This window comes from Periplaneta americana, chromosome 13 (assembly GCF_040183065.1).
Source record: "Periplaneta americana isolate PAMFEO1 chromosome 13, P.americana_PAMFEO1_priV1, whole genome shotgun sequence".
In the NCBI taxonomy this organism is placed as follows: Eukaryota; Metazoa; Arthropoda; class Insecta; order Blattodea; family Blattidae; genus Periplaneta; species Periplaneta americana.
Genome location: NC_091129.1, coordinates 48,064,136 through 48,086,754, shown reverse-complemented (window position 1 = coordinate 48,086,754; position 22,619 = coordinate 48,064,136). Strand labels below are relative to the sequence as shown.

Here is a 22,619-nt window from a genome sequence, read left to right as displayed (position 1 = left end):
CTGCAGTGCATAAATTTTTGTACAGATTACTGTGCACGTAACTGCGTAATCCCGGCCAAACAAGTCACTCAGCGGAGTGCGCTCCTAGTATACTGGCAGTTGACATTGAACATATACGTCAACATATATGCCTAACTTGGAGTCAGGCCACAAAGGGAAACATTGAAGGAGGAGGGTTCGGTCCGGTGCTGTGGATTGAATTCGGCGTAGCTCAGTGGTCAGAGCGCTTGGTACGTAGAACCAAGGACCCAGGTTCGATCCCCGGCGCCGGAGCGAGTTTTTCTCCTCAAATTTAATTTTTTTTGTAAGTAATTAAGTAAGTGAGTAAGTAAGGAAGTAAGTATTATATGGGCAATAATAAATGTTACGAATGTGCTAAACAATCACGAAGGATAATAATTATTTTGTAGACATTTCTTTTAACTTTATTCATGGAGGTATTACATTTTATTATCTTATATTAAACGTTCAGACAAAAAGTAATCTTTATCTCTAACATACTGCCAATAATAATACAACTTAGAAGTTTGTTTTATTTATTATATCGGATCACATTATCTTTAAATGATATTTTACTCTTTTTATGATCCATATATAACATTTCATTTTGAATTTGTGTGTATATGTTTTAAGTCTCTAATTGCTAATCCAAAGAAATATATAGTAGAACTCATATTTGAATCATATGTCTATAATAGGTATTTGTGTTGCAGAAGTATAATTGCTGTTCTTCTAGTGGTGGGCAAATAGCCTTTGTCAACGAGAGTTCACAGAGAGTGTGGTGGACTCAGGATCGCCAAATCCTTGAATATTTCCAATAGCATTGGATATTTTGAGAAGTATGTTTCCCCCAAAATATAACATACGCTGCAACAATTCCATGGGAAACTGAAGCACTAGTAATGGGAATTTGGCAATCTGAAAAATAAAACAATGCGTTAAACTTAAGATAAAAATGTATGTTCAGTTTAGAGAAAGCGAAAATTAGTTTTACCCTCATTTACAAACAACGAAGGGACTCCAGTGTATACGCATTAAAAATCTAATGAAGTTCAAAGGGGCAAAGAAAGGGAAAATAAAAGGAACAGAAGGAAGAAGACAGAACATCTAATTTTTTGTGTATTGTTTAGTCACTTGCCCGAAGACAGGTATGATCTTCATAAGTGATACCAAAACATATCACTTATGAGACAAATAAGCCAAGATATAAAGTGATAGGTTGAAGCAAATCTAGTGTCTGGAATATAGCTGTTTAAAATAATAGATATTAATTTGTACATAGGAACATATCCTTAATATAAGACATTATTTCAAATGAATTCAGCATATTTTTTTTTATAAAGGATATAAACATTTAAACACACTCTTCACAGGATGTATCTATTTGACAGTGTATAAACATATTGTCGGTTTACAAGCCAAACAGGTTAAGTCAAATATGTTACATTTGAGAAAAAGGCATTTGAAAGTTTTGACAAAACTGAATTCCCAATATCTGTCCAAAGTTTGGAATTTTGATATTTATAAGTATGAAGTTACTTTATTGAGGTGTATATAATAGCTCTATGGAATTGTAGTCATATTTTCTAAAGTGACTTAATAAAATTAACAATTTTATGAGAGGTTAGCACTGACTTAATGTACTATTCCTGATAAATATAATTTAACTTGTTTTACCTGCCTTAGGTAATTCTGGAAAGTGATGGGCCTATAACTAGACTTAATATCTTTTACCAGCTCATTAATCATTGCATAGGACATTCATAGCACATAAGATGAGATTTTATAGCTAAGTTTAAGCAGTGGAGTATTATTGTTATTATATTGTTCAACAATTATTTAATAAACACGTTTTATTTATTTACTTATATATTTACATCAGGCCTCTGCAACCAACTTCCAGTTCAAATGGAGCGGAAAGAATAGACACAACGAAATGAAATTATGAATTAATATAATGTATGTGTATAAATTTAGATTTTGAAAATAAAATATACATACTTACTAAAATAATAATAATAATAATAGGTATTTAAGTTACATACTAAAAATTGAACAAGAGAAAAATAACTATAGGAAATTTAGTTTCATAACTTCAATAATAATTGTTACTCTCAGAAAAATAAATAAAATGTCCATCACTGTGGAGTAACGGTTAGCATCTCTGACCGTTAAAACAGCCTACCCGGGCTCAAATCCTGATTGGAACAAGTTACCTGGTCGAGATTTTCTCTGAGGTTTTACCTCAACTGATTAAAAGTAAATGCTGGAGAACTTTTGACGCTGGGCTCTAGACTCATTTCGCTTCATTTCACTCAGACACTGAGTTATCTTCGCAGTTGATAAAGCATAGCAAAATATACAACTTAAAATCAATAAAAGAGCAGCAAGTTAAATAATCGTTAACATTATACTCCTTGGAAAGTGTGGAAAACACGCATTACAAAAATTGAAATTGTACTTAAAAGATTATAGTTTATTAAGTTCGAGAATAAGGAACTTCTATAAGATAAAAGTTGACATATTCCATAAAATGTTCAAAATCCTTATGTTCTTCTTCGTCTCTTTCATCTTGTTCTGCTGCAGCTAACTCAGCCGTTGTGTCTTTTGCAGAGAAAGATTTGATACCAAAGAAGTATATTTTTCTCGCATAGTTTCAGGAGATCATATTTGCTTGCCTCAGAAATGGGCAACTGTCTTAAATAAACATGTGGTATCATTACATAGTCCAGTTTCTCTTCTCTATTGTTCGAAGTTGTCTTGATGATGAAGAATTTATCTTTTCATATCATTTGCGCTAATATCATATATTGCATGATGTTGGTCATTTCCTTTTAATATCCGAAACAATTCAACTTTATACAGTTTACAGTGTCCTTTTCATAATTTTCTTCTTATTGGTCACTGTATTTGGAACCGGTTTCTAAGTTCAAAAATGCATTGTACAATACTTCTCTGATGTGATATCCTGATTTATGATTTTTTTCTACTGAGCATGCAATTTTGAAGCCATTTTTATACTCGTCGACACTGAAAATGTAATTACTGAACACAACCTCGTGAGCTACCACTATTTCCACTTGGTGGCACCCAATATTTGTCAATAATGGAATTATCAGTCACAATCAACATTACTAACAGGGTTCTGTTTCAGACAGGATTCAAAAACCTTATTAGCTTCATTCTGACCTAAAGTATCGTTGCTCCCACTAAGTTATGGATCAGAACCTATATTCAAGATAACATCTGATCCGGTTGTGAATTGTCTGTAAATGCGAATTTAGGTGTATAACCAAAAACTTGTTTTAGTGACTAAATAAATTTTCTGAAACATGAGTAGGACTCGATGTGTGATAATTTTCTCGCGTAGCTTCAGGATATTATTTTCCTTTGCCTCGGAGATGGACAATTGTCTTGAATGAAGTTGTGATATCATTGCATCTTCCAGTTTCTCTTTTCCTCTTCACTTCTTAAAGCATATTGATAATGTGATGTTTTCTTTTCATACTCATGTGTACGAAGATCATAGTTATACTGTAAGAAGTTCTGCATTTCTTTTTCGTATTTGGAACGCTTACAGTGTTCCCTTTCTCCTTTTTTTTATTGATCACTGTATTTTGAACCGATTTAAGTTAAGTAATTTTTTGTACAATACATCTCGGGTATGATACCGTTGTCTTCGTCATAAATTTCAAATAATTATAAGGGAATGAAAGTTTCTTCATCATCACTTTGCAGGTTGTCGGGTGCTGAAGACAATGATGGCAACAGTTTTTAGAAAGCCAAATATAAGGTACACTGCTTACATTTTAAGGCTTTCCAGAGTACTCTTTATTTTTATTAAGCTATCTACTGCTTAAAAAAACAATGTCACTAATTCAATTCCTTAATATGATAGTACGGTTTTGTAAAACTGTGAATATTTTCAACTTTTACTATTATTACACTTGAATTATAAATTTTGTTTACGTTATTACAAAAATTGTATGAAATAAATAATACTTAAAAGTGCTTATAATTTTAATCTACCCCCTTCTATTGTTGTAAGTTTTTAACATTAATGTATTGCGCTGCTAAAACATCCGCATGTGGAAGTAATAAGTATGCATGTTTTTCATGTAAATTAGTGGTTGCTTTTAAATAAATAAATAAATAAATAAATAAATAAATAAATAAATACAAATTAATATTACTTTATAAATTTATTCCCGAGCGTTTAAAAAAATAACAAATTATAAAGGGATTTTTCCTGGTTTTCTTATCATATTAATAATTAAGCACTAATTACAAGTAAATATGCTCTACATTTGATAAATTTACGATAAACATATTTTATACAGGAATTAAACTTAAAAGATTTTTTAGGAAGATAGAATATTTTTTCCGTTCTTCTCGTTTTGCCTTTTTCAGATATACACTTGAATAAACAATCCACCAAACACCGACAACAATTTTATTAACATCGGCATTACAATAATAGTTCATAAAAGTAACATACTGGACCTTGTTGACTTGTTTTTGGCGTTTTTAAGGTTGGCAATAATAAGAATCGTGATCATTTTGTCATAGGAAACACTAAAATCTAACAGTAACAGTACATTAAGTCAAACTGAGTCATTATTTCTGCTAAGATGAATCAAGTCAAACACACTACTGTAAGTTACTTATTGTGTCTTACCTGAAAAAAGGTACTATCCTCAGACTTAGTGAAAATAATTAAATTTACCTAATAAAATGAAATTGTACGCCTTAATTGGTATTACCAGTGGACAGGGCGGCAAAAAACACACAAGTTGCTACAATTAAGTCAGAAAGTGAAAAAAATGACTTAATGTGTTTTGCTTATAAACCGACGATATGTTGTTGCTAAAGTACCTTTCCTTTCGTTGTTCTCTAGTAGCTGTAATTATCTTTATTGCTCCGGTTTAAAAGTGAGTGAAACTACATGTGCAGGTACTACTAATGGCAACATTTAAACTGAATTTGAAAGTTAGATAATTATTTTTAAATTGCAAAATTATAAAAAGTATGTTGTTTACCTCACCATGCATTTAATAGTGTTATTTTCTGTTGGAAGAAAAAAAGTGTTGTATTTTTACATTAATTTTAGCTATTTTTTTTGATGTAAAGTTTTAAACTCTCCCATTAAACTAAACATAGTTTACATGTTTTGTACTGGTGCATTTTATAATAACATCTAAGAATATGTCATAGGCTGTTGTTGTTTGCTCGTATGTAAAAATCTGATTATTTTACTATTACTACATACCACATATTATTTCGCGACAACTAAATGCTGTCTGGGTAGAACTTTTAGCTATTTCAACATCTATTGACAGAAGAAATTTCCTTGATGCATGAGTATTCGTGACGAAATATGCCTTCATATTTGACACAAGAACGCTTCATGTGTTTAATATATTGTGTTTAATGACTTAATTTCGGTCACAGAGATGGGTTTCCAATCAATGCCAATATTAAGTTGTAAATGTGCATCACTCACACGGATAAACGGAGGGGATGAAAACGCATCAAGTCTTCAAGAAAGAATGTCATTCATTTTCATTTTAACGACGTTCCAATTTCAGCCGTTGCCTTCGATTCCCCTTATCCATCCATCTCTATCATCCCAGGAACCATCTTCAAGTCCTCTGACTCGCATGCACTCAACAACTCGTCGTCTCAACGTAAACCGAGGGCGTCCTTTCTTTCTTCTTCCTGAAGGAGATCAATTTAATATCTTTTTGGGCCATCATATTTCTGGCATACGTTGCACATGCCCAAATCATCGAAGCTTCCGACATTCCAGACGATCAACCATGTTTTCTTTGCTATTAAGTTTCTCCATTATGGAGTCATTTTGTAAAATCTGAAGCGCAGACTTCGCCGCAGACCTCCAATTCCACAGCTTTAATGCGGTTCTTCTGTCTTGCTGTTAGTGCCCAAGCTTCTCCACCATATGTCAATATCTCTCCACAATTAGGTTAAGTACGATCTTTTTTGTTTCTTGTCTGATGTCACCGCTTCCATAGTACTCCATTGACATGTTTAATGGTGATGCAGGCTTGAGTTACAAGACTTCCGACCTTTTTCTCACATGTCCCCGATTTGTAAAGGATGGATTCCAGATGTTTTAAATGATCTACTGCCTTGACTGTGCCTTCCAAGAAATTCTGATCCCTACCCTCTTCACCAACGATAAGTTATTTTGTCTTCTTGAAATTTATATTTAGGCCTCCTGACGTAAAACAATCAATCAATCATGAATTTCACGTCAACCCGATCTTGTGCGATAATCACTTGGTCGTCTGCAGAAAATATTGAATGAATAGGACTATTTTATATCTCAATTCCTATACATCTACGAGAGATATTCCACTGTGCCAGCACTGCTTCCAAGTAAATCTTAAGAAAGACGGCAACATTTCACAACCTTGTCTCAGGGATTTTGATGTCCTGAACTCGGGACGTACAACTTTCCCGCATTTGATATATGCTCTACACATTCTCTCGTTAAGACTGATGAGCGGTTCTCTTATATTCATACTTCTCGACTCCCATAGACTAGACGTGGGGACTGAGTCATATGCCTTGTCTAAATCTACAAAAATAAGGTGTGTTTCCTACCCTTTTTGCTGTTTTTTCTCCATGATCTGTCGGAGTATAAATATATAACCTAAACAGGACTTTCCTGCCTGTTCTTTTGACACAGGGGGATATGCTCTTCTCGATCCTCGAAATTATTTTACTTAATAGTCTAGTCATTGAGGCCATAATTTGTTGGATCTCTCTTATTCCCTTCTGAAATATTGGGGTTGTATAAAACAATGTCCAGTCTTCGGGAATATCTCCTTCCAAAATCTGATAATAAGAAACTAGTAATATTGTAGGTCCAAACATTTACTGGAAGTACAATGAGCCTTTATTCAAGCGAGCCACTTAATTTATAAATATATAAAAATTGAGTCGAACTATCTCAACTTCATTCGATTTACAAAAATTTATCTAAAATTATTTATCATTTAATATTCTTTCCTTGACTAACACATTTTTCTATAATCATCAATGAGTTAATGGAAGAACAGTTGAGAAAGTTTTGTCGCTTTCATTCATTCGATGTTTCATAACATTTACTTTTGTATTTAGCAACGAAAGAGTGTCACACACATGTCAGTTGCAATGCCTCAGCACTTACATTATCATGTCATCCATATGGCTTTTTTGTGTGCTGTTATAAAGAAGTTCTTTTAAACATTAACTGGTTAGTGGCATGTCGCACAAATGTTCGACTGTTCATTTCGTATACTTTTAATGACATTCTCTCTTCGAAAACAGTATTATAATGATTTTTAAAAGAAAGTGATTTAATTGATTTTAATGATGGACAAGAGCTAATTTTGTCATGAAATTGAAATGTGTATTTGTCTCATTTTGTATTTTCGTGGAAAATAGAACTGTGGAAGTAGCCTACTTAGTATTCATATCTAGAAATTTTGTGGATCTGACAGACTTTTAGATGAATACATTTTGGAAATACAGTAAAGTGATGCCGTCAAGACTCGGGGCCTCCACATAAGAAGAGCCAGTGTATCACATGGAAAACAGAAAAGCATCTCGCTATCCAACCAACTATGTATTTCACTGAGAGTCAATCCATTACGCAGGGTAAAGTTGCACCTAATAGATTCAAAAATAATCATTGTAAACAAGTACTTACGACTGACAAAAAATTACCAGATCCGTTATCAGCAGGACTAGTGGAATTTTCATCAGCGCCTTCTACTTCTTGCAAACCTGTAAGAAAATTACTTTCTATAAACATTTTTGCATTGAAAGTTCCATGAAATGTTGAAGTTTATTGAATCAGTGCTGACGTTCTATCTATCCAGCCAGCAAAGAATCTTTATACTACACAATTTTGGCTTCATGGTCAGGTTGTAGGCAGCAGCAGAAGCAGCAGCAGCAGTACACAGCATCGTAAATCAGCGTTGGCGAGAAATGCCGAACAATAATAATTGATATTATACATATTCTATTAGTGTGGCTATTGCATTGTATCTCACATAAAGAGACGCCTTGTGACAACATGAAAATTGACCATACTTCGAAAATTTGTTACACAGCCACTATTCTAGAAGTCGAATAATAATAATAATAATAATAATAATAATAATAATAATAATAGTAATAATAATAGTAATAATAATAATAATAATAATAACCATCATCATCATTATCATCATCATTCTAGCAAAAAAGAATTTACAATAGACAGATTTCTCCTTGCTCTCTGAAATGCATTGTCTAGAAGCAAGGAAAGTCTACATAATTCTTCTATTAGAAAATTGTGACCACTTTTTTCCTAACCCTGAGTTCTTAACCCCAAGCAAATGTATGAAAATCGAAATTTTGAGTACTCTATTACAAAAAGCATTAAAAATTATAGGAACTTGAACATTCGGTCCTGAAATACCAAATTTATCATAGTAATAGTTACGCCTAAATTGACAGTAGTAATACGGTAGTAGCCTAGTAAAAACAATCACGGTAGTATTAGTAAAACAAGCATTGTTAGGAGCAATAAAACTAATATATATATATATATATATATATATATATATATATATATATATATATATATAAGGGACACATTAAATCTAAGCGTTTGAGATGGGCAGGGCATGGAGCACGTTTGGGCGAATCCAGAGAGGCATATAGAGTGTTAGTTGGGAGGTCGGAAGGAAAAAGACCTTCGGGGAGGCAGAGACGTAGATGAGAGGATAATACAAATTGGATTTGAGGGAGGTAGGATATGATGATAGAGACTGGATTAATCTTGCATAGAATAGGGACAGATGGCGAGCTTATGTGAGAGCGGCAATGAACCTGCGGGTTCCTTAAAGACATTTGTAAGTATATATATATATACACACACACACACACACACACACACACTGCCGATGAAACGTTTTCGATCACCTATCACAACTATGGATTTGTGATTAAAACAGGGATTTCGTTTTGAATATTCTATCATATCATAATGCTATAGAGGGAGAAAATATTTATTTTGTTGGTCTATTTAGTTTTTCCGATGTGTTTGTACATTGAAATAAAGTATATAGGCCTAGTTGTTTTCATAGTTGATCGAAAACTTTTGACCAGTAGTGTTTAGGAACATAAAATCCAGACGTTTGAGATGGGCAGGACATGTAGCACGTATGGGCGAATCCAGAAATGCATATAGAGTATTAGTTGGGAGGCCGGAGGGACAAAGACCTTTGGGGCGGCCGAGACGTAGGTGGGAAGATAATATTAAAATGGATCTGAGGGAGGTGGGATATGATGGTAGAGACTGGATTAATCTTGCTCAGGATAGGGACCAATGGCGGGCTTATGTGAGGGCGGCAATGAACCTCCGGGTTCCTTAAAAGCCAGTAAGTAAGTAAGTGTATGTAATATAATATAATATAATATAATATAATATAATATAATATAATATAATATAATATAATATAATGATAATGTAAGACAATTAGGTATATCGAAGATTACCCGGATAGTACTCGCATTGCTCAAAACCACTGGGTAAAGGTAGAAGGAACTGCTTTACGCGGCTCATATGCAGTATATCCAATCCTGCCTGGATAAAACATTTTAATGGCAATCAAATTATATTTCTGAGACTCTAAGTGACAACACAATACCGCACCTTTTATCCTAGGGTATTTTATAACATTCAATATTTTAAGAAGTATACACACTAATTAAGAACTGAAGACAATTGCTTTTTTATTTTAAGCACAAAACCTCTTACACAAAAAGAAGTTTCAAGAGAATAAGAGTAAAACACGAAACAGATTACTGTGATTTTTTATAATGTACTATCAATCTAAACTTAATTTTGAAGTAACTTAATAAAGACATTAAATTTATTTACTTAAATCATGTCATGTCCCGCGCCGTGGCGTCGTAGTCTAAGGCATCCTGCCTGGGACTCGCGTTACGGAATGCGCGCTGGTTCGATTCCTCATGGGGAAAGAAATTTTCTCATGAAATTTCGGCCAGTGTATGGGAAAGGTACCCACTCAACATCGTGATGCACTTAGGGAGCTACGATATGTAGCGAAATCTGGTTACGCAAACCAGCTATAATAGCAGGGGGCTCATCGTGCTAACTACACGATACTTCCATTCTGGTTGGATGATCGTCTACCTCATCTTCGGCTTGTGGCTATGAGGCCAGCAGCCGGCTGGTCGGTATTAGCCCTTCGTGGGCTGTAGCGCTACGAATTATTATTATTATTATTATTATTATTATTATTATTATTATTATTATTATTATTATTATTAAACAATGTCATGGTTTCTTCAAAGTGTGCTACTCTTGTTTATTTGCTAATACAAGATAATCTGGAATGATATTTTGAATTGTTAAGTATTCTTTCATTTAGAATTTACATTTATTTTGTTTCTCATTTAAGCTGGAAGTTGACCCTTTTATATCTTTGCCTTCCTGAGAGTTATTGTGCATTTGCCAATTGGCGTAATGATTGTTCTTCCGGAGCTATTTTACTCAGTTCAATGAGTTTATTGTAACAAAGATAAAACTGGTTTCGTGCAAACAGTTTTTGTACCGTACCATTTTAATTTCCAAGTTTATGCAAACCTTTACCTATTTCCACAATACCCAATAGATAATTTATGAAATCCTTCTACCTCAATGAACTTCAGGAATTTGAACTCACACTGTATCACCAATATGTTCCGGACGAAAATGAAGAAATTTACATTGATTTCTGTGCTCGAGGTTGTGGGTTCGATCCAGGACCAGATCGATGGCATTTAAGAGTGCTTAAATGCGACAGGTTCATGTCAATAGATTTACTGGCATATAAAAGAGTTCCTGCGGTACAAAATTCTGGCACACCGGCGACGCAGTTATAATCTCAGCAGTTGTGAGTGTCGTTAAATAAATCATAACTTAATTTAATTCACATTGATTTCATTTTCTTTGCTTAATTCTCAAGTTTTCTTTTCGCTGCACGTCAGATTTGACTCTTTTCATTCCTTTTTCAACAAATTTCACAAATACTTTGACACTACAAGGTTCTTTACAAAATCTGCACTGATATTCGCCGTCGTCCGTCACTTCTAGGGAATCCTCGTTGTCCTGGTTCAAGTGTCTTCATTTTCAGCAACACGATGAAAACTTCCACCTTCTTCTGCACTTATTGGATCCATTTCACCGCCCAGTCTATCCAGATTTTTTTTCGATCTTAATGCAGTCTGTGACTTCTTCAGGTAATGACGATGTGGATAAACATACCTCAATAACACACCCAAACCTAGCGTTGTAAGAAGCCCGTTTTATGCCGTCGTGATGTGCTTTATTCTTCATCAGCTGCATAAATCTTATGCCTTCAGACCACTGCTTACAGTTTTCGTCAGTCATCCTGGTTGCAAGGATATTCTGTATATCCTGGTTCGTACACTAGACACTGCCTTGTGATTGACTGTGTTGTGTTTTACCATTCCATGATAAATTGTCGACGTTTATCTGACTGTAAAATAGACTGTGCACCAAAAATACGGAAAATGTTCACTAAATTTTTAGTTACTTCCTTGATTCTAGATGACTATAAAGCACAGATGCAAACGAATGAATTTAGATGATCCTCATAGGCTATACTAAATTATTGCTTTCCACCTTGTGCAATAGATGTGTCATAGAGTCGTAGAGCGTGTCGAATATAATATCTTCAATTTAATATAGTATCGTACATTGTTATTTATATTATCATCCTGATTTAGTTAGGATTTAAATAGTGAATTTAAATAGTATACTTTAAAACTTACTTTAGTGACTAAATACATTTTCTGAAGGGCTCAATGTATGATAATTTCCTCACATAGTTTCAGAAGATTATTTTTCTTTGTCTCAGAGATAATCAACTGTGTTGAAAAATAGTTGCGATATCATTACATCTTTCAGTTTCTCTTTCTCTAATGTCTTCAGAAGACGTCTCGATGGTGCAATATTTAACTTTTGATACTCGTTTGCACGAAGATCATACTTAATTTCTGTCTTTGTTGTTCACTGTATTTTTAAACCGAATTAAGTTCAGAAATTCATTGCACAGTTGTTCTCGGTTATGATACCCTATTCTCTGGATGAATTTGAAGTAATAATAAGAGAATTAAGATTTTATCACCTTCATCATTCTGTAGGTTGTCGGGTGCTGAAAGCAATGGCGCTATGGTGGCAACAGTTGCAAGAAAGTGAAATATAAGGCAGACTGCCATATGTTTCAAATTTTGTAGAGTAAATTTTATTATATACTTCATATAAAAATGAACAGCCACTGACTCATTTTATATATTCCTTCTTATGATAGTAGGCCTACAGCTTTATAAATATGTTAATATTTTAAACGTTTTGCTATTATTACACTTAAATTATAAATTTGTCCTTTGCAGTTACACACTTGAATAAACAATATCACAAAACACCGACAACAATTTTATTAACATCAGCATTATAAGAACAGTTCATAAAAGTTGCACACTGGATCTTGTTGACTTGTTTTTGGCATTCTCAAGGATGTTGATAGTAAGAATCATGATCATTATGTTACAGGAAACACAAAAGTAACAGAAAAATACACTCTGTCAAACTGTGTCTCTATGTCTGCCAAAATTAATCTGGTTAAACATACTAAGTAACTTAATGTAATGAAAAAATTTCCTATCCTCAGACTTAGTGAAAATGAAAATAATTAAATTTACCTAGATAAGATACCTTGTAGGACTTAATGGATACTATAGGTGGATAGAGCGTCAAAAACAGAATTGTGCAATTAAGTGGAAATTGAAAAAACTGACAATGTGTTTTGCTTGTATATCGGCGATATACTAAAATAAAAATCATTTGTAGCTTTATTAATAGAAAATAATTATTTACTAAAATAGCGTATTTCAAATTTGGCCAATTTTTCATTTTTATTTAATCTTTTAATAACCACAATGTTATCACATGACATCTAAAACCAATAGTGTGATCGGAAAATTCTTAGATTTCAGTCTAAAAATCCACAGTTTCCGAGATAGTAGCATTAAATACACGAAAGCGCCATAAATTGCAATCATAATGATGAATATAAATGCATGAGGAATAAAATTATCCTAATTCAAGATTTTAATTTATATTCTATTTGAAATAACTTGAATAGTAGTGATTTGGTCATCATGTTATCTCTCTCATAGTAAACTTATCCAGTTCCAAGGTTGGGAATTTCATTCACAATATTTTGTATTTTGGCAGTTGTGTTGTCTGATAACGGAGGACAAGATAATAACTGAGGGGTATATTTACGATGCTTTTAGATTTTGAACATATAACGGATCTTACCTTTTCTTGAATTCAATGTGATTCTCTTTGGTTCAAATTTGTAAAACCATTTAAATAGTGCTGGTATTTGTTTACTCTTCATGTGTATATATTGCTGAATGACAGAATTAAATTCTGTAGGTTCTATTGCGGATATGTTGTATGTTAGTTACGACCTTTCTTATATAATTGCTTTCGTGAACTACCGTTTTCCATCGGGTTGTTTGGTCAAGGCTTATGTCAAATCTGCGGCACAACACTTGAGTTTGAATGTTGTTCCGAAGTTTCACGCTAAAAGTCTGTCATATAACATTGTAACGAGTAGCATTCAGAACATAGCAGAAATCTCAGAACTGTTTGTATTAATTTTATAATTTTTTTACTGACAGACGAAATCGTACATTTATTCAAATCATAAAACTTATGATATTACTTTTATGGGATATTGAGTAATTTTTAATGAAAAGAGTGGACAGCATTGGAGTTACCACTGAATGTGTATAGATTACACTTATTCGTTGGATTCTAATATATATATATATATACTTGTATGAAAAAGTGAAATCATAGGGTCTGGTCCTCTAAGTTGGGGGTTCTGCGGTAGCATGATGACTCCTGATGTAAACAAAAATTACTACCTAGGGTTCATACAGAATTTGCCAGATGGGTCTATATAATCGGAACGAATTCTGGGTCCACATGAAAAAATAAAAAGTTTGATCATGATAATGATAGTAAATAAAATGGATTATTTTGAAAACTGTGTGTTGGTGTCTATTTATCCAAACACATAATGGATAATTACAGATAAATATACTCGTATGTTGCCAAAGTGTTCACTCCTGCTTTCCATACGAGCCGTTCCGGTTAAGCAAACATCGGTACAACACACTCTGCAGGCTCCTGTGTTCTCCAGATTTACGTGACTGCAGTATGCAATAATTCAATATATAAGTACAGTACTCTTACTAATTTATTGCTTTGTCTTGAGTGAAACTAATGTTGTATTTCGTGTTTTGTCATTATACGTATTAAATCGCCATTAAGATATATTTAATTTCTAGACATACGCGAATTTGTTCTCATCTAAAATTTGTGTACTATACCCTCTAGGGACTTTAATGTGTATGACAGTCACAATAATAATGTTTGCTTAATTCAAGATTTAGGTTACCAAATATTGACTTAGAAAACCATGCTTTAGAGACATTACAGATAGTTACGAAGTGGTTATTTGTAGGTGAGGCAATAAAAAACTACGTATGGAAGAAGCTATAGTAAATTACCATTATCCAACACCATGAACGTATGAAGCACACTTATCAGAAAAAAATAAACAATCGCAACATTAAGATTTCAGCTGACGTTTGAAATGGATTTGTTCGTCATTGGTCAAGTTTTTCTTTTTAATTTGAGAAACACTGTCAGAACTACGTCATATTTAACGCATTTTTCGTCTTCAGAACTTACTGAAATAATTCCATTCCTTTAAACTACGATGATTCTATGTATGTTTTATATATTTATTCCTTTGTTTCATTAGGTGGACAATTACAAAACTGCTAATGTATCCTGAAAAATATTTCAAGTGTGACATCAAACACTTGCTTAAGTGTTTTAGTTGAGAACTGGTGAAGTTATTGTAGAAGAAACAGTATGACAGAGAAAACGTGCTTTCTTGCAACAAAAGTTTGGCCTGTTCTTTCTTGGCTTTTAAAGCCTGCTCTCCAAAATTAAAAATTAATTTCTTTTGGCTATGATGTTAGTGTACCAGTCAAATAGTTAACATAAAGTGATAGAATTTCGCTTACCTGGGAGTGTGAAGAAACATACTGTATAAGCAAGAAGAACTACAAAGACTGACAGCTTCAGCATTGTTAATTGTCAGCAGTTGCTAGCAATAGCAATAAAATATCAGAAGTAACCATGTATTGTACACTGTCTTTATATATGTTCGGTAGAAAACGGAATTACACGCTAACACTTTGGAAAATTAGATGTGGAAATTCAAAGATAATTATTGATGACGTATTTTATCTTAATTGACATATACCACACAATGAAGAATTATCTATCGCTAATGGAAACACAGTCATTTTAAAATTTGAAGGACAATACATACCAAATGCATCGAAATGCTATGAAGTTCTGATTATCAGTAAACCATTGTTTCATGTTCACATTGATAATATTTTCTACATCGTCACTTATGCATTTCGAAATACTAATGACAAGGATCTAAGTTTTAGGTTTAATTCTTTCATAAATAACATTTATCTACCTTGTTTTATTATGAATTATTGCATGTTAATGTTATGTTCTAATGTCACTTATTCTGTTATATGCCACAATTTTTTTCAGATATTTATTTATCATTTCGGTTGTTTCTGTTGTTTTCAAATCCGCTCAATTATTCTAATACGTTGTTGTTACATATTCTTTCAGTGAGCCTTTTCCTTAACCTTCCAGAATTTCTTAATCTCTTGATGAATATTTTCCCATACTATCTTTTGTTTTACAATGTTTAATATATTTTTTAATTTATATATTCCTATAATATTTAATTACTTGAAAATTGGTTTTAGGGAACTCGGAGGTTCATTACCACCCAAACATAAGCCTGCCGACGGTCCCTATCCTGAGCAAGATTAATCCAGTCTCTATCATTATATCAAACCTCCCTCAAATTTACTTTAATATTATCTTTCCATCTACATCTTGACCTCTCCAGAGATGTCTTTCGTTCTCAGGTCTTCCAACTAACACTGAATATGCTCTTCTAGATTTCTCGCATCGTGCTACATGCCTTGCGCATCACAAACGTCTGGATTTAATGTTCCTAATTATGTTAGGTGAAGAATACAATGCGTGAAGTTCTGCGTTGTGTAACTTTCTCCATTCCCCTATAACTTCATTCTTCTTAGCCCCAAATATTTTCTTAAGCACCTTATTCTCGAACACCCTTAACCTCTGTTCGTGTCTCAAAGTGAGAGTCCAAGTTTCACAACCATACAGAGCAACAGGAAATATAGCTGTTTTATAAATACTAACTTTCGACCCTTTCAAGAGCAGAGAGGATGATAAAATCTTCTCAAGCGAATAATAACGGACATTTCTCATTATTATTCTGCGTTTAATTTCTTCTTCATTTATATCTGTTACTGTTGCTCCAAGGTACTTGAATTTTTCCACCAATTCAAAGAATAGATTTCAGATTTTTATATTTCCATTTCGTACTATATTCTAGTCACGGAACATAATCATATATGTACTTTGTTTTTTTTTTTTTTTCGGAGTTTGCTTCCAAACTTAGCTCCTTACTTGCTTGAAGTAAAATACCTGCTTTTTTCTAATATTTTATGGATTTTTTCCTAACGTATTCACGTCATCTGCATATACAACCCGTTCAAATTTAAACCCTCCCTGTTTTCCTGAATTGAAGGGTTCAGAACCACAGTGGGCCAAGCGCCATTTACTAAAACCGTAGAAAACAAAGGTTAAAATGAAGTTATTACCATAATTCAATGGAAACATAATAGTAAGTAATATAAAATATACATTAAATCTAAATGATATGTCAATCTTCATTAATCTATGATATTCACTTAACTTTAACACTTGCTTTCTCCGTTTTTGATAAATGGCACTTGGCCCACTATGGCTCTGAACCCTCCAATTTCCCTAATGAGATATTCTAGACCAAAGTTAAAAAGTAAAGGTGATAGTTCATTTCCTTGCTTTGGCCCGCAGTGAATTGGAAAAGCGTCAGAGAAAAACTGGTCTTTAGCCTACGGACTTTGCTGTAAGTTTTACTCAGACACATTTTAATTAATCAAACTAGTTTCTTGGGAATACCAAATCCAATAAGAATATTACTCTCTTAACCGAGTCATATGCCTTTTTGAAATCTATTAATAACTGATGTACTGTGCACTTATATTCACATTTTTTCTCCAATTACTTTTCAAAATCATTTAACTATATAGCTTTCATATTTTCCTTATGATTCTCATCGCAGTTTTCCTACAGAGTAGTGAGAATCTGACAGAGAAACTCAGTGGGGTATTCAATTGCAAATTATATTGTAGGTCAGCTTTAGGACTCCGGTCTCCCATCCAGGCGGTTCGTGAGTGATTCCCGACAAGACCGTGATAAAATTTGTGGTTGAAAGAGTGAGCGATACACAAGGTTGTTCTCTTCTGAATACTCGTCTTCTTATTTTTATATCATCAAAATTATCTACCTCCCATATATTTGAAGTATCATCTGCAATAATTTTTCAGAATATAATTATTATCAAGAATTCTTGAAAAAAGTACACATATCCTGTTCTGATCTAGAAAGGTCCTGTATGGTACTTGTCTGGGAACGAGACCTGGCTCTTTGAGGGTTGGCGAAGAATGATCTACCTATCAGTGTAGGATTCACAAATGCGACTGAGCTACCTGTCGGACTCGAACAATAATCTATATTCAGGTTTATATGGTGCGGAAAGTTGGCTAATATAAGCCGAAGTGCATTGATCCATTTCGGTTGCTACCATCGAAATGTTGACAACTCGAACTTATTTAAAATAATGATTAATATTCGGGAAGCAGTATGTGTTGAGATATTCAAGATACTATTACGTTACTTGAATGGACCATAAGACAAGATAAATATAGAGTAGGTCTATAAAGTATTTATGTAAATGGATGAATCGCAAGCTCTATGACCTAATAGACGTCTTACGCTTCTCATTCAGGTGGACGCATTCTAAACCCACACCGACAACTACACTAATGATTGCTACATATTTAGATTTTCAGCAGCAGTCCACTAGTCCCTATACCAGTCTCCTTCGTACGTCGCCAGTCGGCGTTCAGGGAATTCTATGGAATAACAACGGAATGCAAATCGCACAGAAATACATCGATACCTAGCATGGAGAAACAGGAGAACCGTAGAAAATGCTGAAATGTGAACACGTCTGCCATACGTTTCGCTATGAATTTTTAAATTAAAAATCACAGATATATCCGCAACTTGAACAAAATTTGTAAAGTCAGATCAGGAATGTTCAAATTTTTCCAACTACAGAACCGTTTCGAGACCAGACACAATTTGTAATATCAGATCCAGATTCTCTACATTATTACAATCTCAGAACACGCTTCAATATTTTGTTATAATAGGTGCAGAATCTTGTCATTATTCCAATCATAAAAAAGACTAGAATTTATTAATTACTCTGTGTTACAATGGATTTTTTTCTGGGATGACAATACATATTTAAAGGATTTTGTTATTCTAAATTAAAATTTGAAAATAGAAATTCCGTATCAAGGATAGTTTTATATATATATATATATATATATATACATAATTATTTTCTTAATAATTTCGTATATTACAAAGAGTATATTGCCTCAAGTTAAGTTGGATACACTGCTTTTATATGTTGGTAGCAATGATTATATAGTACACTAGCGTTCAAATATATCTGACCTACGATTTTATGATCGTGTAAGTGAACTTTCTAACCACGAGTAAGTTACAATCAAAGATATAAAAAATTGACAAACTTTGAAAGAGTTCCGCTAGTTCTCAATAGGTGGCACCATTATTGGGGCGGTTAAAAAGTGTCAGGGAAAATGATAGTGCAGATTATGCATAAATTACTCTCATAATTGACGATATCAACGGTTTCCAGCTAAACCTAGTGTTGTTTTACAATCAGTAGAGTAGGGTGAAGAATTGAATTGTATAACGCGGATATATTTAAGTACGATTGGCTACACTGACTTTTATCTTCGCCATCTATTCATTCAAGTAATAACTAAAGAAGTCACATTTACACCAACAAATTATCGATCACTACCGATTAGAACGGTCAGATACCTTTGAACGTCAGTGTACACTTGGTCAAAATGATAGTGGCCGGCGTGTGAAGACTAAGTTCGAGTCGGGTATTTTCGTGAGCGCTCGGGACAGCCAGGCTTAGTTCAAAAGATTGCGTATATTCTTCTAGTAGTTATAATGAGGAAGACAGCTATTAATCACTAAAAACTTCCGAGAAAATAATTCATGTACGAGATTTGAAACAGACAGATCGTTCAGAGTGCTTAAACAGTAAATATTGTAACACAAACACTGGTAATTATGGAGATTGACTACTATGCGGATTTTTAAATAAGAACTCTTGACTATAGGGTAGTTTTATGAGATGAAAACGGTGTTTTACTTTTTATTTATCGGAAATGACGAGAACATGTTTTTTATGGTTTTTATTATTAATTTATTACGAGTTATACGGTTAAATTCGGCGGACTTTGTGGTGATTGGTGGCTAGGTTTGAGTGAGGATTGTTGTGATTGGCTGCTGGGTGGGGAGTTCGATTGGTCGATCAATTGCAGTATTGAAGTATTTGTCTTTTGTGTCGACTTAGATCGAAATGCGCGGGATGTAGAACGAGTGAGGTGAAGTTTATTAGATTGAGGGACGAAGAATTGCCAGTGTTGTTTGAGTAGTGATAGAAGAAAGTCGTAAATCGTTGTGATTGAGTGTTTAGTTGTGTTTGTTATTGTGGATTTTGTTAAGTTATCCATATATATTGTTAGTTGGTGACGTGTTTTTTTTTTCCAATATGGAAGGACCCACGAGACCTCCCCACAACAGAGAGAACATGGACCTGGATAATACAGACTTGAGAAAAGTCGGCAGTAGCTCTCTTCCCGTAATCGATTCCAATCAATCTGAGCTTCTAAAATAAAGACAAAGTGATATTCCTCTAGCAGAATATGCGAGTTGGCATTCGGGGCCTTACATAGTGACGTTATAGGAAATAACATTAGCAGAGGCAATCTTCATCCTATTAAGCTAGGAAAACAGTTTTATCAGACCAGAGAGTTCCAAATCACCCAAATTAAGAAAATTAACAGAAATAAAGTAGAAATCGAATTTAAGTTTGCGAATGAGGCGAATAAATTTCTCAAATTAAATATACTGAAATCCCTGGATATTAAGGCAGTGATCCCACGGCTTTATGTTCAGATTATTGGAGTAATTGGAGGCATTCCAGTGGAGATTTTTAATGAAGACATTATTTGTCGTGGAAAAACTGTGGAAGGTTTCAAAATCATTCAGGCCTATCGGTTTAGTAAATGCACTGTTACAGAATCGGGCGCGGTGAAATACGTCCTTACGCAAACGGTCAAAGTGACGTTCTCGACACAACAGTTACCTACGAAAGTCTTTGTCTTTTAGGGCCGTATTCATAGACATTTTTAGCGCGGGCTTTCGGTGGATTATCAGCGTTTTTCGTATTCATAAACCAGTGTTAGCGATAGGATATGATTTGAATTCTGTACTAGTAACCAGTGGATAGCCGGGGCTAGCTTAGTACGCTCGTAGCGCGTGTTGCGAAATGTCTATGAATAGCACCCTTATACTTATTCTAATTAAGAGTTATACACACCACCTATTCATCAATGTATGAAATGTTTCAAATTTTGTCACTGAGCTAAATATTACCCAAACCCCCAACCTGTGATAATTGTGCAGAAAAGCATCAGACAATGGAGTGTACTAAAGTTGAACTCAAATGTGTTAATTGTCTTCAGTCGCATAAGTCAAGTTTCAAATTATGTCCAACTTATTAGACTCAAAAGAAAATGAATGAATATATGTACGAGAACAATATGCCATATCACGAAGCCAAAGAAGTTTTCTAAAGAAAATCTTTCTTTGGCTGATATATCTCAGAAACGTAAACTATATGGCTTACAATCTTTCCAATTAGACGCTACTCCAAAAAAAAGTTGGGTTTCAGTTGTTTCCTCTAGACCGACACCATCTCTTCCGCCAAAAAGGAAAGTTGATAATTTCAAATCAACTTACCAGAAAGAAGAATTGAAAGAGTTTTTCATTTTGCCTAATGGGAGAGGGGACAAATAAAGAAAAACCGAAAAGGCAACGTCAAACAATTCCATTACTCCTATAAGATCTCCAATGGAAAAAAAAAATCAAGGTGGGAGTGCAGTGAATGCTACTCGTCAAACAGGAGGTCTATATCGTCTTCAATCCAAGCATCATATCAATTCAACTGTGAGCAATATGTGAATCTAAAAGAGGAATAGGAGAAGAAATAAATAGAAAGAAAGACAGATAGAAATAAGACAGAGACGAACAGTAAAGAAAGGTCAGAACCTGCGACAGCTGAGGATATAGCAGAGATATTTGGTATGTTTAAAAAACAATGTGAGGATGTGATCAAAAGTGCAAGTAAAAGGAAATTGTAAATGATCGAGAAGTATAGGGGAGAGAGAAAGTGTATAAGCTGATGTGTAGATATATATATATATATATATATATATATATATATATATATATATATAGGAAGTGAAAATAGTGACAATGGATTAGGTGTAAGCAGAATAGTGAGAAAGTGAAAGTGAGCGCAAATAAGAATGAGTGAAAATAGTGAGAAAGGGTTAAGAGAAGTGAACAAGTGACAGCATAAAATTAGTACTAACATTTGAACGTTGGAACAGTAAATGAATAAAAGGTCAAAGAACAAATAGGTCAAATAATTCATTATAATAATTTATAGAGAAAAATTGAAATTGAGATTTTAGTGAAAAGTAGTTAGAGGAAAAGGGGGGTGAGAAAGAAGTATATAATATTAGATATATTAGGATTAATGAACAAATAGAGAATAGCAAATGAAATGTAGGAGAAATACTGAAGGGGAGATTGACCAAGTAACAAAAAAGGTACATAGTGTAACTGGGAGTTTTGTTGTAGACGTGTACTGCAATTAATATGTTATTGTAATAATATGTTAATGGTGGCACCGGATACAGAAATGTGAGGTACACCATTACATGTAAAGAAGTGCTGTGAAGAAATATGTAACATATCATATCATATCATATCATATCATATCATATCATATCATATCATATCATATCATATCATATCATATCATATCATATCATATCATATCATATCATATCATATCATATCATATCATATCATATCATATCATATCATATCATATCATATCATATCATATCATATCATATCATATCATATCATATCATATCATATCATATCATATCATATCATATCATATCATATCATATCATATCATATCATATCATATCATATCATATCATATCATATCATATCATATCATATCATATCATATCATATCATATCATATCATATCATATCATATCATATCATA

The 22,619-nt window shown here is 33.4% G+C and overlaps 1 protein-coding gene across 1 annotated transcript; it reads right to left on the bottom strand.

Moving 5' to 3' along the window:
- Positions 1 to 399: 399 nt before the first annotated feature.
- On the bottom strand, positions 400 to 15,341 carry LOC138711862 (uncharacterized). Its single transcript, XM_069843115.1, has 3 exons — positions 15,202 to 15,341; positions 7,718 to 7,794; positions 400 to 918 (listed from the first exon to the last, which is right to left on the bottom strand). The coding sequence occupies exons 1-3, from the start codon at positions 15,263 to 15,265 to the stop codon at positions 757 to 759; spliced, it is 303 nt and encodes a 100-aa protein (XP_069699216.1). The 5' UTR covers positions 15,266 to 15,341; the 3' UTR covers positions 400 to 756.
- Positions 15,342 to 22,619: the final 7,278 nt, after the last annotated feature.

What these genes read in the sequence shown, in the direction of transcription:
- LOC138711862 (XM_069843115.1), bottom strand. Translation starts at nt 15,265, where the DNA reads ATGCTGAAGCTGTCAGTCTTTGTAGTTCTTCTTGCTTATACAGTATGT. An exon ending in ATGTTTCTTCACACTCCCAG is followed by an intron (nt 7,795 to 15,201) that starts GTAAGCGAAATT and finishes ATTTTCTTACAG; the next exon opens with GTTTGCAAGAAGTAGAAGGC. An exon ending in CTGGTAATTTTTTGTCAGTC is followed by an intron (nt 919 to 7,717) that starts GTAAGTACTTGT and finishes TTTATTTTTCAG; the next exon opens with ATTGCCAAATTCCCATTACT.